This window comes from Polypterus senegalus, chromosome 13 (assembly GCF_016835505.1).
Source record: "Polypterus senegalus isolate Bchr_013 chromosome 13, ASM1683550v1, whole genome shotgun sequence".
Classification (NCBI taxonomy): domain Eukaryota; kingdom Metazoa; phylum Chordata; class Cladistia; order Polypteriformes; family Polypteridae; genus Polypterus; species Polypterus senegalus.
The window spans coordinates 33,472,144-33,492,234 of NC_053166.1; the positions used below are offsets into that span (position 1 = coordinate 33,472,144).

Below are 20,091 nucleotides of genomic sequence, written 5' to 3' on the forward strand. Positions count from 1 at the left end.
CTACTGAAATCGTCACCTGTCAGTCTAAGATGTTTAAGAGGCATTGCCGGTTGTCGTAAGGTGTAAAATATTTGGCCATTTCGGTACACTTGAAAGCGACAACCGAACAATTCAGCAACAGCCATCAACTCACATGCAGATGCATAGGTGAAGGGCTTAAGCATTTCACTCTTATAGAGCTCCTGTGTAGTATAATTATCTCCTGTACCGTCATCAGTCCACACCTTGAACCTATCCCAGTCATTCAATACATAAGACACAATCTTCCTCCGGATATCAAGAGTGAGCCTGATATGGCTGTGCAATATGTAACAAAGAGAATGGATAAGGCAGGTGCCATCTCTGAGCATGGAAACCACTCGGTAAGTGGCAGTTCTTTGATCGATGGTGATCACCTCGATAGACATGTTAATGGGGTTACGGTTGGAATGATAAAGGAAATGGGTACCTGAACAATGTAAAGTAAGTCTAAAATACCTACACAATAACTATAATCGTAGTAAACGAACAATAAAAAAGCGGAGAAGCCGTGGATTAAATAAAAAGGCTGTAGTTATCAGCAGGGAAACGTGAATCCCGTGGCGAAGCAAGAAAGGGGATGTAGAGACCGGAGCGACGGCCGGCCTTATATAGGCAGGCAGCCAACAACGTGGGAGGCGTTGGGATGGGGGACCCAATGCCGCCTCCCACGGTGACCAAGCTGCAAACTATGGACGTATATATGTACGTAAGTAGGATTCAGTTAGCGTTGGGAACCCGCGTACCAAATTTTTTGAAGATGGGTCCATAAGTAACAAAGACCATTGAAAAGTTCAATATGGTGGCCGACAGTGGCATCATACCACCGAAATAAGTACCAAATTTCAGCCTTCTACCTACACAGGAAGTTGGAAAATTAGTGATGTTGGAAAGTTCAATATGGCGGCCGACAGTGACGTCATACCATCGAAATAAGTACGTACATCGGTTTCGGTTAGTGCAGGGAGGCCTCCTACCAAATTTCGTGAAGATGGGGCCATAAATAAGAAAGTTTAACATGGCGGACGTTGTCGACTGTTATCGACCGTTACGTGTAGAATTTCGAAATTAAACCTGCTTAACTTTTGTAAGCTGTAAGGAATAAGCCTACCAAATTTGAGCCTTCTACCTACACTGGAAGTTGGAGAATTAGTGGTGAGTGAGTGAGTCAGTCAGTGAAGGCTTTGCCTTTTATTAGTATAGATTTACATGGATAGTTGTAGACATGGAACACAAACGAAATGTATGTATTTCAAATAACGATATATCTATACTAATAAAAGGCAAAGCCCTCACTCACTCACTGACTGACTGACTGACTCACTCATCACTAATTCTCCAACTTCCCGTGTTGGTAGAAGGCTGAAATTTGGCAGGCTCATTCCTTACAGCTTACTTGCAAAAGTTGGGCAGGTTTCATTTCGAAATTCTAAGCGTAATGGTCATAACTGAAACCTATTTTTCTCCATATACTGTAATGAATGTTATCATCATGCCTCCCACGTAATCACGTAAACTGACTGTGACCGCAGTACGTAGAAAAGAAGGAAGAGCTCCCAAAGATTGCTTTTCTCCTAGACAACTATACATTGCATTCTCAAGAGTGAGCTTGCATCAAACCTGTTCAAAAAACGCATTACACAATTGACAAGGTGATCGCTTTATGTCGCTCGTTTATAAAACAGCGGAGAAGCTGTGTAAAGGCTGTTTCACAAAAAACCAGCGGAGCGTCTTATATGAGCAGTTAGTCAGCTAAAGAAGGGAATCAATAAATATCTATATAATCGTAATAAACGAGCAAAAAATAACGTACAAGCCGCGGATTAAATAAAGGAAATGGGTACCTGAAAAGTAAAGTAAGTCTCGAATAGCTACACCACAATACTATCAGAATCGTAATAAACGAACAATAAAACAGTACAGAACCGCGAAGCAAGGAGAAACGATGGCGTTATATGGCATTCGCTTATAAAGCAGCGGAGAGGCTGTGTGAAGGCAGCTACACAAATAAACAGCAGAGCGCCACACTCTGAATGTATTCCTGGCATCACCGTTATACTCTGATCTCCCATTTCAATTGAAATGCCTCAAATTTCCAGTAAGGCTCTGCTTCGCGATGACAATTAATAAGTCTCAGGGACACACCCTACAAAAGGTTACCATTGATTTGAGGCAACACTGCTTTCCTCCTGGACAAAACTATACATTTCATTCTCAAAAGTAATATATATATATATATACAGTATGTATGTGTTTTATATATATATATATATATATATATATATATATACACACCCCGATCTACATACTGTCAAATAAACGAACCACACAGCATGGCGCAATATGAGAGGCTTTGCCTCTAGCGCTGACGTCCGAGGTTTGATTGCCGAGAGGGGGTGCAGTGAGTGTGTATTGCCTGATGAGCCCAGAATTAGGGCGAAACACGTGCCGCGTACTGTTTGCATTATTTGACAGTAAAACTATTTCAATATATTCAATATATATATATATCAGCGCTTCCCGATTCATTTTACCCTCAAACCCCCTTGGTTTGAGAAGAAGTATGAAAAAATATGAAGTTAACACAGAAAAACAGATCACCAATTGAAGCTTTATTAATAATGGATACTTTATTCACCATCAGTAATTGTTTTGGTAAAGCCATACTCAGTGTAATCCTCCTTCCATGTTATAATTTTTCCGCAACTAGCCATGATTAAATGAACGTTAAAATAGTAAGAGCGAAACGAGGGTGACTTATTCAGGCAGGCAGGTGACAGCTTGAATTTGGATATAAGTAGGTTCTATTTAGTCGCCAGAAATATCTTTGGTAGGAATGGAAGTTGAATTTAGTCTTTAAATTTCTATGGTGAAGAAAAATTTATGCAGTGATGACTAAATTTAACTTACATTCGTACTAAACATATTTCTGTCGACATAATAAAATTACTTATATTTAAAATTTAAATTGAACTTGAACAGATATAATACCCACGCAGCACTAAGTGCACGTAAGAGCGGAGTCATCCGTTTTAACAAGCAGCGTATTGCACTGATACAGAATAGCCTGCCCATTTAATTATTTAGGAATGGATAGATAAATTAAGATTTTGTACAAATAATGTTTTTAATTTTTCTTCCTCGATGGATTCTGGCACCCCCAGCAACAGCTGCTCGCACCCCAAAGGAGATATATAGATATAGATATACATACTGTATATATATACAGTGGTGTGAAAAACTCTTTGCCCCCTTCCTGATTTCTTATTCTTTTGCATGTTTGTCACACAAAATGTTTCTGATCATCAAACACATTTAACCATTAGTCAAATATAACACAAGTAAACACAAAATGCAGTTTTTAAATGATGGTTTTTATTATTTAGGAAGAAAAAATCCAAACCTACATGGCCCTGTGTGAAAAAGTAATTGCCCCCTGAACCTAATAACTGGTTGGGCCACCCTTAGCAGCAATGACTGCAATCAAGCATTTGCGATAACTTGCAATGAGTCTTTTACAGCGCTCTGGAGGAATTTTGGCCCACTCATCTTTGCAGAATTTTTGTAATTCAGCTTTATTTGAGGGTTTTCTAGCATGAACCGCCTTGTTAAGGTCATGCCACAGCATCTCAATTGGATTCAGATCAGGACTTTGACTAGGCCACTCCAAAGTCTTCATTTTGTTTTTCTTCAGCCATTCAGAGGTGGATTTGCTGGTGTGTTTTGGGTCATTGTCCTGTTGCAGCACCCAAGATCGCTTCAGCTTGAGTTGACGAACAGATGGCCGGACATTCTCCTTCAGGATTTTTTGGTAGACAGTAGAATTCATGGTTCCATCTATCACAGCAAGCCTTCCAGGTTCTGAAGCAGCAAAACAACCCCAGACCATCACACTACCACCACCATATTTTACTGTTGGTATGATGTTCTTTTTCTGAAATGCTGTGTTCCTTTTACGCCAGATGTAACGGGACATTTGCCTTCCAAAAGTTCAACTTTTGTCTCATTAGTCCACAAGGTATTTTCCCAAAAGTCTTGGCAATCATTGAGTTGTTTCTTAGCAAAACTGAGACGAGCCCTAATGTTCTTTTTGCTTAACAGTGGTTTGTGTCTTGGAAATCTGCCATGCGGGCCGTTTTGCCCAGTCTCTTTCTTATAGTGGAGTCGTGAACACTGACCTTAATTGAGGCAAGTGAGGCCTGCAGTTCTTTAGACGTTGTCCTGGGGTCTTTTGTGACCTCTCGGATGAGTTGTCTCTGCGCCTTGGGGTAATTTTGGTCGGCCGGCCACTCCTGGGAAGGTTCACCACTGTTCCATTATTTTGCCATTTGTGGATAATGGCTCTCACTGTGGTTCGCTGGAGTCCCAAAGCTTTAGAAATGGCTTTATAACCTTTACCAGACTGATAGATCTCAATTACTTCTGTTCTCATTTGTTCCTGAATTTCTTTGGATCTTGGCATGATGTCTAGCTTTTGAGGTGCTTTTGGTCTACTTCTCTGTGTCAGGCAGCTCCTATTTAAGTGATTTCTTGATTGAAACAGGTGTGGCAGTAATCAGTCCTGGGGGTGGCTACGGAAATTGAACTCAGGTGTGATACACCACAGTTAGGTTATTTTTAACAAGGGGCAATTACTTTTTCACACAGGGCCATGTAGGTTTGGATTTTTTTTCTCCCTAAATAATAAAAACCATCATTTAAAAACTGCATTTTGTGTTTAGTTGTGTTATATTTGACTAATGGTTAAATGTGTTTGATGATCAGAAACATTTTGTGTGACAAACATGCAGAAGAATAAGAAATCAGGAAGGGGGCAAATAGTTTTTCACACCACTGTATATATAGATAGTTATATACTGTAGATAGATAGATATAGATATATAGATTATATAGATAGATAGATATATACATATAGATAGATATATAGATATAGATAGATAAAGATGAGGTGTGGCAGAAAAGTAATGAGACTGGCAACACTGCAAGCGATCTGGCAATGCTGCGCTGTTGTCCTTGATAGAGCACGTGTATCAGTACCCTCCCATAGCTCAGTGCGAGTTTCATCTCCTTCCGTTAACTACGTGATTTTTGTGACTGCTATTAGCGAAGTTGTGTTTTTGGTTGTGCGTCACTCAAAATGGAACAGCGGAATTTGGAGCAACGTTGTGCCATTAAATTTTTTGTTAAGTTTGGAGAATCGGCAAGTGTGACGTTTGAAAAGTTAAAACAGGCCTATGGGGAACATTCTTTATCCCGAGCTCAAGTTTTTCAGGGAGGCCTTCAGCTTCGAAAACCAATGAAAACATTAAGAATGTTGAGTGAACAATTAAATTTGAACAGATTTACCGTTCATCAAATTTTGACTGAACATTTGCACATGCGTAAGGTCTGTGCCAAAATGGTGCCGAAAAACCTCACAATTGAGCAGAAGGACAATCGAAAAAACGCATTCCTGTGGTTCCCCAGCCCCCTTATTCACCTGACCTCAGTCCGTGTGACTTTTTCCTAAACTGAAAAATGTCCTCAAAGGACGTCATTTCGGGACTTTAGAAAACATCCAAAAGAGTGTAACGGACATGCTGAAGACCATACCGGTTGAAGACTTCCAGCGCTGGTACTAACAGTGGGAACAACGTCTCCATCGGTGTGTAGCTGCCCAAGGGAACTACTTTGAAGGGGATGATGTTGATGTTTGAAAAAAATAAAAACTTTGGTAAATAAAAAATCAGTCTCATTACTTTTCTGCCACACCTCGTATATAGATAGATAGATAGATAGATATAGATAGATAGATAGATAGATAGGTGTGTGTGTATATATGCAGATATGTATGTATATATATATATATATATATGTAGATATGTATGTGTGTGTGTATATATATATATATATGCGCCAGCAACACTCATGACAATGACAAAACAATTACGTTGTCAATCATGTTACGTTATTATTAAAATGTTTCCTTTTCTTTTTCATTACTTCTTTAACACACTACTTCTCCACTGCAAAGCGCGGGTATTTTGCTATAATATATAACTCCTTACAACAATATAACATTTTCAAAGCAGACTTGAGCTGTAAGTCAGGATTCAAGCTGGTGGTGCTGAATAAAGTGTCAGGGGGTGCAAATGGCTGGCTGAATGGGTGATGGGTCAGTGCAGGATCAGCACTACTAACTGACACGTTGGCAAAACAAAGGTGATTATCAGTAAACAGTTGCTGCTCTGATAAGAATATACAATTTTCCTCGAGTTTAGGGAAAGTAGGATTTTCAGAATGAATGAAAATTTTTGCAGGCTTTTGTAATTCTAGTGTTAAAAACTTCAGCACTGTAACTAACCTAAAGACGTTTTTGGACTCAGTGAGTGCAGGAAAAACTCCAGGATTAGATGTAATTTATGCAGAACTAATTTATTGCTTTTGAAAGCAGGAATGATCAAAGCATCCATGTCTTCTGAACATCTAAATGTAAGATCAGTATGACAATTATTATGCAACTCCTAGAGCAAGACAAGGACTCAATGTTGTGTTAGGGATTTTGGCTTTTCTCATTGATGAATACTGTCTGTGAATTTTCCTTTAAACCTTTTTTTTCTTAGGGCCCCCATTTTGAATCTTCAACTTACCATGGGCCCCCTTGTCTGTAAACTCAAAAGTCATCTTGAACAAATCCCCTTTTCTACCTTTTCTAACTGTCATTTATAACTAAAAAGATTGGTGCATCTACCCATTTCTATTCAAACTTTATCCTCTCCTTAAAATCTCACCTGATCACACTTAAAATTAATACTGACATCTTGATTTTGATTTTGTGAGCACCATACATTTGTCCTGCAACTATTGTTAGAAAGTTAAAGCACTGATTTTCATAGAATGGAAGAAGACCTCAGCATCCAGTTTTACTGTACAGTACTCTCCTTGTGAGGCATGTTAGGGTATGGGGCACAAAGTAGGAACCAGCACTGGATGAATTGTCAGTCTATTGTATGGCACTATAACACACACTTTTATAATGGCATTTTTTACCATTTACCATAACTTTGTGATGAGGCAGGGAAACCTGAAAACCCATGGTAGATGCATGTTCCACCAGAGAGAAGTATGAACACCACACATACAGTGACTAAGCCAGAATTTGAACCCAACTCTTGGCCAAGAAACACAACATCACCATGGTTAATAGTAGAAAAGTAGTTCTTCTTCAATATTAATTTATTTCAGTGTGTCAGAATTATTAAGGCTCTAGACTTAAACCATAAGGTTACCATTGCAAATGCTACTACTGACTTACTGTGTGATGCAGAACCAAAATGTGACAGCATTTAGTGCTGTACAGTAACAGACCTGCTTGGATAATGTTTGTCTTATTTATGATGGGTAGAAGATTTTCTTCGGTTTGAAACAAAGTGATGGAAAATGTTAATTTTTTTTATTCCTTCCTTTTTTGACAGAGAATGCACAACATTGTGGTTTCAAGAAAATGTATTATTTGATGGAACTACATGATGAAAGAAAAGCATCCCTTAAGTAAAACTCCTGGAACAAATCACTTTATAAAAGAAAGTCATTCAAAACTCAAATATCCCACTAAACATACCAGAGAAAAATGAGTATCGACTGGGATTACAGTTTGAAACTTTAATTTTTAATGGAAATATCTGTTCCAGCTCTTCAGCTTTAAAGGAAAATACGGGATTTTGGATTATCTGTTTCAAGAAACTCAGTTTATTCTCAAGTTAAAATGTTTTGATTATTAAGTGTAAAACGGAAGAAATATTTTTGAATTTTGCCATATGTTTTTTTTTTATACAAGTACTTATTCCTATTTCCATGTTCAGTATTACCTGAGTAATGTACATACAGGTGGTTCACATTTTCAAAAACTTCTGCTTTCTCTGACTGAATTTTAGACGTGCTCATGGAAAGGACATTGGGGTTGCAGTTTACTTTACAGTGAAGTATTTTCATCTGGAAACAGAATTAAAAAATATATATATTTTGCATTGAAAATGAAGAAGATTGTCATAAACATTTTTATGAATAATAAGCAAACATTCAATATTATGAGAGATAAGATAAAAAATATTTTAAATATATAGTAATTTTTGAATATTAGACGTGATCAATCAAAGTTGGTATTTCTTCTGTGAGATGAAACTTTTTTAAAGATTCACATTTTCATCCAACACCCAAAATGGTGATGTCCCAAGGCACATACACTTTTCTTACCTGCTTTGCAGGTTTCTGGTTAATATGGGCACTTATTGTTATGCTGTGCTGCTTTTGCAGTTTTGTTCAGCGAAGGGTGAAACGACGTAGAGAAGAACGCCTTCATGAACAAAGTCTGCGTACTTTGGAAATGGATCCACTTACTTACCGTGGATATACTCCACGGGAACCAATTAGTGTTTGCCTCACACAGGATCACCCTGCCCAAATTCAGTGTCCGCAGGTCATACCTTCTGGAACATGGACAGACACTTCTGGTAAGTTTAGAGGGCTTTATTTTTTAATATCTTATGAGAAGTCCTACCTGTATCATGTGTTGGATATTCAAAATTTATAGGTTTTAACAGAAGAAGAATATTTCGGATAAATATAGTAGCAAGTTGTTAAAAAGTTTCTAATGATAATGTTTTAATAAGTGCTTAACAAAAATTATGCAATTTTCTTAAATCTTGGAAAGTGTAGTAATCAATTACAGTTTATCTCTTACTCAGTATTATCAGTTTATTTCAGCTAGATGTTACTCTTAGAATACACTCACCTTTACTCCATCATATATCTAAGCAAAGAGCAGAAGAATGTCTAAATTTCAGATGCTATTGTACAATGGAAATGAAGTATATGAGAAAAACTGTAAGGTTTTGTAAAGTATCTGGGATGATTTCTCTTTAAATAATGAATATTTTTCAAATTCTATATACAATTTCACCAAATCATTAAGAATTGAAAGGTGATACAGAATTATTGTAGATTAGTGAAGTTAGGAACTGCATAAGCAATAACAAAGACAAGTACACGTTATACTTATAATTGAAGAAGGGAACAACATCTAGAAAAGTTTAAAACAAAGTGGTAAGCGCAGGATGATCTGTTGAAGTACAAAGTGTACTGTATTTCAAGTGACCATCAAAGTAATAATATATACTGTATCTATTTATTTTCGAGTGTAGGGCATACCTAAATCATGTGTTTAAGGAAGACTTGTGCTTGATTGTATCTCTCAAAGGGAGGTCTTAATCCTCAATACATTTCTTTGGAGAGATGAATACAGTATATTTTGAAGTTGTGTAAATCCATGTCTAGCTCAGAGAGAGAGGAGCAAGGCATGCTTTAGAGAATGGATTTCCATTCATTATCTATAAATGTGAATGTTATTGCTGTGTAGAACCTAAGGAAGAGTTAATTTGTAAGCACTAGCATACTTTGAGATTTCTCCTTTTTTCTTTAGTGTGCGATATCAGCATCTTTAAATAAAAGAATGGTAAGTTTTACAAACTAATGTATGCTGCAATGAGCAAAAACCCTTGCAAATGCTGCAAAATTTGTAAATAGATTTTTTCTCAGAATTTTTTAAACACTGCAGAAATGTAATTTATATGTTAAGTCCCAAATTGTCTCAATCGAATATAATAATACATTTTATTTATATAGCGCCTTTCCCATGCTCAAGGCACTTACAGAATATAAGAAAGAATGGCAGGGTATACGGTATATAGCATTGTATAAACCAAATAAATAAATAAAGAAGATTCCGACAGTGAATTCAGAGAAAAAAAAAAACTGCATGTGCCAGAGACTAAATGTAGAACACTTCCATGAAGGACAAAACACAACATTTGTTTTTAAAGAGTGAAATATAATACACATCTTCAATTTAAAATGGCATCCTCGGCTAGTACCATGTTTGCAATGAGTTTTAAAGCACTGGATTTTGATTTTATTGTGGCAATTTTGGGATAACGTCCCTGTAGTTGTTGTTGTTATTGAAGAGCACATGGAGAAGCGGAAATGCTCAAATCGATCTGCTAACGAACTTAAGTTGGACACTTTTCACTACAAAAGACTCGATCAGTGATTGGTAAATTTGTCGATCACAGAAACCTATTTTTTCACCATCTGTTTTTCAGAGCTGTATGGTAATTTAACTGTAGAGCTCCTTTACATGTGTGGCATGGTGGTGCTGTGGTAGCACTGCTGCTTCGCAGTAAGGAGACCTGGGTTCGTGCATGGAGTTTGCATGTTCTCTTCTTGCGTGGGTTTCCTCTCACAGTCCAAAGACATGCAGGTTAAGTGCATTGGTGATCCTAAATTGTCCCTAGTATGTGCTGCGTGTGCCCTGCAGAGGGCTGGCACCCTGGGATTGGCTCCAGCAGACCCCCATGACCCTGTGTTAGGATATCGTGGGTTGGAAACTGACTGACTGGCTCCTTTACATGAGGTATTACAAAAGTTGATCTGTTTTTGCTGTGAACACAGTGTAAGAGAGCACTAAGGCAGACTTTTATTATATATTAGCCTTTACATCAAATAAAGCTGGATTATAAATTGAGAAAAATTAATTCGAGGTATCCTCCAGTGCAAATAGATAAACGGACAAAAAAAGATAATTTAATGAATTCAGACATTTTTTATTTTGACCTTTAATTATAAAAGATACTTCTTATCTGAACTTGGATAGTGAGCGAGTTTATATTAAATACAGCAGCTCACTTTTTCAATTAGAAAAAGAAAAGATAAAGAAGAATTTGAAATTGCTGCTTAGTTAACAAGAGACACATTTTGTATATTTTACATATAAACTTGTTAAGCATATCAGCCTTGTATCTTCTTAATAAATATCTTATTATAATTTGATTGATTTGTGGCATTTTTAAAGGTTTGTACTGCATTTATTATTTGGTTGTGTGTCTCTTACAGTATAGATTTTGGTAAGAAACAAGTACTGCATAATTAAAACCTGTATACATATCTTAAATGTATATATTAAAGCCTACAAGTGCATGTATGTTTAAATTTCAGCAGTGTTTAAGCTCCTAGTATCAATTAGTTGATAGTTGTTAGACAAATGGTCAAAATAACTTTTTTTTAATTTAGCTTTGTTTCTGAAAAGTACATTAAAAAAGAAATTAATATGACAAGTTGTAATTGTGAAACACATTTTATATTATTTAATGCCATATGTATAATAGAGAAATATTTTCTCTACATATTTTATTAGCTAAAAAAGTGTGTATTTTAAGGGAATTTTATTTATTTTAGTATTTTATGGTCACTGAACAATAAGCTTATAGAATTTCATTCTGTTAATAGTACCGTGAAGCCATTATGAATGTAGTGAAAAGTCAAGCAAAATGACACCTTTTATTGGTTAACTAAAAAGATTACAATATGCAAGCTTAAACAAGAGGTCTGAGTTACCTTGAAAGCTTGCATATCTTTTTAGTTAGCCAATAAAAGGTGTCATTTTGCTTGACTTTTCACTTCATTCTGTTAATACAAAATGAATAGGTAACGCCTTAGATCTGTAGTTAAATTATAAAAATAACAAAGTTAACACTTTAAAATGGGACATAAGGTTTCTCCACATCTGGTTATACAGGAACTTAATGTGAATGAATCAGAATCGACCAATCCAGTAACATTGACTTTTTCCCACATTTTTAAGATGTTCACAGCATGGAACATTTCATTTAATGCATTAAATTTTCAAATGTGAATTTCATTGTACTTTATGTAAATCTCCACTTAAAAGAAATTCAATAAGAAACAATAAAATAAATGAAATTTTAAAAACTCAAGTCCAACTTTTTTAACATATTCATTGTTCTCAGTACTTTGTTAAACCACATTTGATAAACAAAACAGTAATCTTTTTGGATAAGTCTCTAATAAAAATTGCATCAAGTTAGAGGGAAATGATGATTAACAGCAATTGTGAGGTCTTGCCACAGATTATGGATCAGGTAGTTTGTCTGGCTGTATGATTTAAATCAGTTCCCTTTTGAAACATAAATTTCTCAGGCTTCATTTTGTGGGTAGATATGCACAGATTTAAATCCTTTATTTCTTTGTATTGTGCCACATTCAACACTGATCCCCGTTTCTACAGTGGAAAATTATCCCTTTGACATTGTTCTAATTTACAGTCAGACTGTATGACCAAGCTCTTTTGCCATTTTTGGCATGTATCCCATATTCCACTTTAGCCTCTTCAGTCTGAAACAGATTTCAGATTTCCATAGAATTATCTGTTTCCTTGATTTTAAATCTTACTTTTTAAGGTGTATCATGTTGGATATTTAGAGTATTTTGTATGGCTGTCAAATTAGTCAAACATTAGGGTTTGAATATTCATATACTGTACAGTAGTAACATCCATGGACTGGACCCAAGAGATATACGTTGTACAGGTGCCCATGGATTATCAGAAGGTGTGACAAAACATTCCACTGAAAGAAGCCTGTAGGGGCCTTTGTGCTGCTTAAGTCCATTTGAATGAGTGGAAGGTTGCTCGCAAGTCTTGGGAGGAATCCTACCTTGGACCCGCTAACAGAGTTTGGAAAAGTGTAGCTGAAGGTGTCGCCTCTGACCCCAAGTGAGTGGTGTGAGGCGGATCCAGCAATGAGAATAAGAAGGTTGTGGATGTGGCCGATAGAGTGCATAGAGCTGCATGGAAGGAATGGTGGACGATAAGAGTGGCTGAAGAAAGAAACAGCTGTTTCTGGCAGGAAAAAAACAGTGGTCCTTTTAACTATCCTTTACCAGTTATTATGTCTGAGTGCTAAATATATTACTCCATCTTTTCCTTTACAATGTTAAAAATAAATATATTTTCAAATATATTGAAACAATGGATAAAAAATTGAAAGATATTAATAGTTATAGTGGGCAGCACGGTGGCGCAGTGGTAGCGCTGCTGCCTCGCAGTTAGGAGATCCAGGTTCGCTTCCTGGGACCTCCCTGTGTGGAGTTTGCATGTTCTTCCCGTGTCTGCGTGGGTTTCCTCTGGGTACTCCAGTTTCCCCCCAAAGACATGCAGATTGGGTGCATTGGTGATTCTAAATTGTCCCGTGTGTGTGCGCGCCCTGTGGTGGGCTGGCGCCCTGCCCGGGGTTTGTTTCCTGCCTTGCACTCTGTATTGGCTGGAATTGGCTCCAGCAGAACCCCATGACCCTGTAGTTAGGATATAGCGACTTGGATAATGGATGGATGGATATTTATAGTATTATTGTTAATATCTTCACTCATTTCCTTGTGGAAAATTTGTAAAGAATGAACTTCTCGTGACTCATGCACTGTAACCTAAAAGACACATATAAAAACCTGAACAAATGTAACATTTAAAAAGACAGCACTTTACAAAAAAGGGATTCTCTGTGTGCACTAAATGATCTGATCAAAGATAAAATGAAACTGTGGAAACACTTCACACTGTCTGTGATGCATAAAAGAAACCTGGATGAAATTGCTTGGGAATTGTTCAAACACGTCAATGCAGCCATTAGAGTTTTCTCAGTTATGTTTCTATAGCTGTTAGACATTAGAAGACATAGACTGTCAGTCTTTATCTAAATTGGGGCACTGTTAAATCAGATGTAGGCAAACTTTTTTAATAGTCAGTCGATCTGTCTACATAATGATAATTCATACAGTGGGCAGTTTAAAATCACGCTATGCCTGTGTACCCAAGCAGTCTAACATGTGTTAATGACAGACATTAATTTTAAATATATAAGCTTCAATAAATTGTTTTAACTATATAACTTTTTTATTAAACCTGTTAAGAGCAATGCTCAAATACCAGTAATCCAGTAATTGTAAAGTAAAGCGATTTTGCCTTGATATCCCCTAGTCATGAACATCAAAGTACTTACTTCTGCCCGTACAGTTAATATCTACTGAGATGCCGGACCTTGAAAAAACTGATTCATTACAAAAATTTGCATCAGTTACTATGCTTCTATTTGCTTTTAGTTAGTTTCATTTGTAAAAAGACCTGCTAACAAATGTATATGCTACCATATAATGATCCAATGCACCCAGAAGGCTTATAAAGCAAAACAAATCCAGAGTAATATACAGTTTGTAGAAATCAAGCAGATAAAGTTTGTAAACTTATTTAAAGTTCACTGCTTACTGATGCAGTAGGGTTCAAGTACTTGCAGCTGCAGGACTTCTGGAGGATTGTCCACATAAACAGCAAAAGGAAATAAAACAATTGCAAAATCATTCCTATGGCACATAAAGTCTTGAAAGCAAGAATTAAATTGAAAAGTAGGATGGCAATCTGATTTGCATGTTTGGTAAATTTCATAATTCAGTCTGTACAATTTGGAATTGAACCAGTTTTGTATGTTGCAACTGATTCAGACGCTTGTAAAGTTTGAAGGAAGGGTTTTTGGAGCCTCTGACTTGTGAAATTCACTTTTTCACTTTAGTGTGTTCATGTGAGTTTCCACACTGATTTTTTGAGAGAAATGCGAGATCACTCTTGATTTATTTCTAGATATTCAATAAAAAAACAATTAAAGATACCATTTGTTGCTTTGTCAAATTAAAGGACAAGGTAAACATATTAACGGGGTATTAAATTTTTTCCAAGTGCAATTCAACCAGAAAAATTCCAATACTGATTGATCTGGGGGCGGCGCAGTGGTAGTGCTGCTGCCTTGCAATTAAGTGACCTGGGTTCGCTTCCTGGGTCCTCCCTGCGTGGAGTTTGCATGTTCTCCCCGTGTCTGCATGGGTTTTCTCCGGGTGCTCCGGTTTCCTCCCACAGTCCAAAGACATGCAGGTTAGGTGCACTAGCGATTCTAAATTGTCCCTAGTGTGTGCTTGGTGTGTATGTGTGTGCCCTGCGGTGTGCTGGTGCCCTGCCCGGGGTTTGTTTCCTGCCTTGCGCTCTGTGTTGGCTGGGATTTGCTCCAGCTGACCCCCATGACCCTGTAGTTAGGATATAGCGGGTTGGGTAATGGATAGATGGATGGTTGATCTGAGGTAGTCCATGAAGCACATTTATTAAAAAATCTAGACTTAGTTGAATAATTCTCATTTGAATAAATCTTGGTTTACAATCAAGGCTCAGTTGGTTCCACAAACACAAAATGTTTCTCCTTAACTCAAGATGAATTTAGGAAATCCAAAATTATGCATGCATTCATGATATTTAAGCAGCTTCAAAAAATGATTGTGGAGAACATCTGTTTTCCTCCCTTTTGTGCATTGGTATATCATTTTACCAGAACAGTACTGGAAATTTGCCTTTTAAAATCAGCAAGAGTATTTTTTTCCTACTGGAAGATCAGAAACAGTGGATGAAGGAAAGGATATAGCAGGTTGGATAATGGATGGATGGAATGAAAGAGACATTTCTTGTCTAGTAAGAACTTCAGGAACAATCAAGTCTTGTGCATTAAATGCTCTCATTATAATCAGAGAGCAGTGTTAAGCCATCTACAGTAATAAAATATCATTTAATGTCAATAATTTTTAATTGATTGAGAAATTGGCAAGAAGAACCTAATAAGCTTGTTGTTTTACTGTAATGAATTTTAAGACATCAGTATCATGCTACTTTTATAATTTACAGTATATGTACTTGTCAAATATTATATTAGTTCAAGCAGTTCTTTATGTTATGGTATTTGTTTTGCTGGAGCAGCAGTAATGTTTTAGAAATCTAGTGATGCTCAACACATGCATTTAGTGAAAAGTGCTACTGTACTGTATATACTGTAAGAATTAAATTGAAATGAATCTGTCAGTGATGAGGAGCTGATACATTCAGTGGCACTGACTCACTTTTAGAATATCTCTGGATATCTACTACATTCTTAGACTTTAAAAAATTCTTCAGAATTCTTAAAATGATATATATATATATATGATTTTTTCAGGTTTCTTTGGGTTGTATGGATCTGTTTTTTTTCTGTAATTTAGGAATCTTTTGTGCAGCTGGCTTTCACTAAAGCTTTATTTTAGGTGCAAATTTATTATTTGTTTACTTCACTAAACTATTCATAGATTACTATTTTGACAGCATTATTTCTATTGCACAGTTCCTAATCAGTTTAACATGTTGACAATTACTGTAGTTTTCAGAAGAGTGCTCTTTCTTGTTTTTATATGATTTGTTGGGCATTCCACATTTTTGTCTTTACAAATGCTTTTGAAAAAAGAAATGAGGACATCACCAGAGGTTAAATGTCAAAATCAGTGCGTAGATTATACTACCACCGTTTTTTGGTTGCAGTTGTTCTAGGAGAAAACTGTATCTAACAGAAGACATCCAAACATCATAAACCAACTTTTCTATTGTTAACTAGTTGTAAGTGCTCAGTCAGTGGCATGGAAAAGATGCAATGTGTGACATATAGCATCAGAAATAAAACCAGCTGATGTATATTGATGTAGATCTTGTGGATTAAAACATGTAGTAAACAAATAGTTGACATCTTTTGTGATATGTTTATTATTTTCCTAAGGTAGTCTGTGGTCCTGACTGCTTCAGATTCAGAGGACAGTAATTTTACCTGTTCCTAGAAAAACAAAACTGGACTGTATGAAACACAAACAGACCAGCACAACTCACAGATAATGTTCTTTGAGAGACTTGTGGTAGGACGTGTACAATTCCAGATAGTATGGCCCACCTGTTGTTTGCAAATTATTACAAACAGTCCACTGAGGATGCTGTATCCCCTACACTTCACACCATCTTGGCATATCTGGATAACAGAAACTGTTGCACAAATGGATAATTGCTTTTTTGATAAAATATGCAGGAATTTAATTTAGTGGACACTTATAAAAATGACTGAAAGGTTTTCCTGCACTTGACCACTAAACTACAGTAAATATCATAAGATTGAAGTTTTGTGCATTTCAGTGACATGCCCTCTACTTTTTTGTTTGTGTCCAAATAGGAGTGGGCCAGGTATACTCAATGATTTCTGGATAGATGTAGAAAAAAGCTTAACTAGTATGGTAAGGATCAGTGAAAAAATGTGAAACATATTTAAAAGTAAATTACATTCTATCAGAAAATAAGCAAATCTGCGATTGCAAAAGTATATACTGTAGAAAGTATTATTTTATGTTGATGTATTAATATCTACATATCTTTGTGTATGGACTTGTGCTGCACTTTCATTGGTTTAAGCAGTAGATGTGAATGATTGTTGTCAAATTAATCTGAGTAGCACAGTATTAATAAGAATTTTGATGGATTAAGAGGCATGTCTGTGTGCACAGTTAATCATTAATTTACATTATAATTGGTAAAACAAGATGTTTGATTCTAAAAAGTAAATATGCAAATACATTTTAGTAGTATCTACTGAAACTGCCAGAATTTTGAATTATAATGTGATATGGATTTTTTGCCATATACTACTCACTCCTTTGACCAAAACAAGATACTGTATGTACAGCTTAATCACTGCTTGTAACAGTTAATACAAACATATGGGGAGGTGCTACATTTAGATTTGTTTCAAAGGAATGCACAGCACAGTTACTCTTTTATTTACTAGTTTTATGTAGTCTTTTCATTTTTCAATAGTGTTTCTCCTAATGTTATTTGGTTTGTTTTGCCACTTTTTAAATTCATGTATATTGTTGTTATCAAAATAATAACTTTCCAGTAAACACAACTAACCCTTGGGGGGGGGTTTACCTCCAGGCCCAAGATCATAAAACACCGTGGAAGATGGTGACATTGGTGTAGCATATTACCATCAAACGTTCTTTCCAGAATGTACAGTATACAGTATAACACTTGATGCCTTAAGAAAGGGAAAAGAAATAAAGACTTCAGCTGTCCTGTATAGTCATTTTTCTCATCCCTACCTTCTGGCAAATTGTACAGGACCATTCACACTCACCAGCAGTTTCAGACAGAGTTTCTGATCACATCAAAGGGTTAATAAACCAGGTTTAAAATTAAAAACTGAACTTCTAAGTGTGTCTTTTTGTTGTTATTGTATCAGCGTCACTATTCTGAGGATGTATGTGAGTTAGAATGTAATTGTAGTATTGAACTGACTGTAAGAGGGCAGTCAGTCTACATAATTAAAAAGCGAGGAACATGAGGAAAAAATGAAGTCAAAGGACAAAGCAAGGGTCAAAATTGAAAATCAAAAAGAGGGAAATGTCAGAGCCAAATAATACTTCAAAAAATCTAAACCAAAAGCAGAGCTTTGTTTTAAAAATACCCCTAATCGAAGTTCAAAGTATGTAGTATGCTAAATTTGGTCCAATCTCAGAAGGTTTAGAGTGATCTTTACAGTGGTACATTGATGACATCATAAGCAGTGTAGCCCCAATGCTTCATGGGAAATCCCAGTGTAAATGGACTTTGGAAAAAACTGAATAAAAATAATAAACTTCTACACTGAAGCTCTAAACAAAGTTCTCATTGCAGAATCAGATATCTGGTGTTAAAATCACCAAAATGACATCAAAGTTTGTATTCCAGCTTTAGGGAAATCCAAGAAAAATTTAAAAGTATGCTCAAATTATAATAGAAAATCATAACAAGTATATACACAGTAAGCTTGAAACATATCCTGGCTTGTTAGCACATAAAACATTTGTCAACTCAACTTAGTTTACAAAGTATTAATTCAACTTTTGACATATCAGTTGTGAAGCACATGGTATGAGGCAATCAAATAAATCAAAATTCCTAAAGGTTATTATTTTAAGGTGGTGATTGATAACTGTGAGCCAAAATGAGAATTTTCTCACAAATTATCATGCAAGTCAGATTAGTAGGAATTTTTGCTTTGATTGTATGATGTGTGTTACTGGGATATTTTAGTATGATTACCTAAAAAAAAGTCAGCTAAGAATATGAAAGGCCGAACTTCAGACTGATAAGTTTAAATTGTGCATAAAACAGTCTCTGAAACAACATTGGGTTATTTGAAAAGTATTGAATCTAACTTTGATGTCTAGCTTATTCACACTCTGGTCAATTGTTTTGTGCTCCTAGGTGGAATGCAAAGAATACAACCACAAAATGGATGTGCTTAAGATGAACCAATGTAAAAGCATGAGAGTGTTGCAGTCCTAACTGGGTCCAGGTCCCTGCAACACTACATTTAAAATGTGGCGGGTCTAGATACTTTTTAGGGCTCTCATACAACCCCACCACCTCTGCTTTTGAAGATATTCAGCATACTTTTATCAGTTACTGACCAGCTGAAAATAAGTAGATGCTTTAGTTTAGTGGTCAAAAATATCATTACTTTTAGATTTTTTTTTTGCATTTCTCTTTTGGCACAATAAATGGGAAAGTTCTTTTTCTGAAAAAATCCTAGGCATATTTTTAGCTTGCAGCCAAAATAAATAAGCAGAGAAATAATCAATGTTAATTTTAGTACTCTAGCAATGTATGGGAATACTTGATAATAATATACTACTGTCACTATTGGGAGACATGCAGCTAAGAATTTCAATGTTGCGTGTAAACATGATATTAAATCTGTAAATATGATTTTTTTTAACAATATTCCAGGCTTATGTTTTGTTCCTTCATTTATTGAAAATTCTGAGTGGGGTGGTATTGGGGATGGGGATATGGGTTGTTGCCAGAATACTAGCATTTATTTTGTAAACATTTGAAGACACCACTTCATACAACCACCACATATTTCTTTGTTGTTATAAATAACTATCTTCTGTGCTTTGTGAAGTGTCTTGTGGTGGTTTGCTTTATGAAAGCTATCTGTTATCTGTTATAGTACATATACAATAGCAGGGTGTGTTCAATGACAGTATGCATTTAATTAAGAATTTCTTTGAAGCAAAATACTGTGTTTCTCACAGGGCCACTGTTTTTTCACAGTCTAAAGACATGGAGTCAAGATGATTGCCAATTAAACTATACAAGTATAAATGAGTGTAGCTGTGGACATGTGACATGTGTCCAGATCAGGTTCTTGCATTGCACCCAATGTTGCCAGGATAACTTCAGCTCTCCAGAACCCTGTACTGAATAATACAGAAAATAAGTATACTGATGATGAAGAACCACATTTAAAGAGTGATTTTAAGTTA

At 36.0% G+C, this 20,091-nt stretch overlaps 1 protein-coding gene across 2 annotated transcripts in view; it reads left to right on the forward strand.

Moving 5' to 3' along the window:
- Positions 1-20,091, forward strand: part of LOC120543403 (proline-rich protein 7) — a 69,296-nt gene that overhangs the window by 26,591 nt on the left and 22,614 nt on the right. For both annotated transcript variants that reach the window (XR_005636329.1, XM_039776493.1), the window contains exon 2: positions 7,473-8,507. Coding sequence is in view for 1 of the 2 variants with exons in the window: in XM_039776493.1 (XP_039632427.1) it covers positions 8,216-8,507 (292 nt within the window). In the remaining variant the exon portion in view is untranslated. The remainder of the gene's footprint in view (positions 1-7,472; positions 8,508-20,091) is intronic.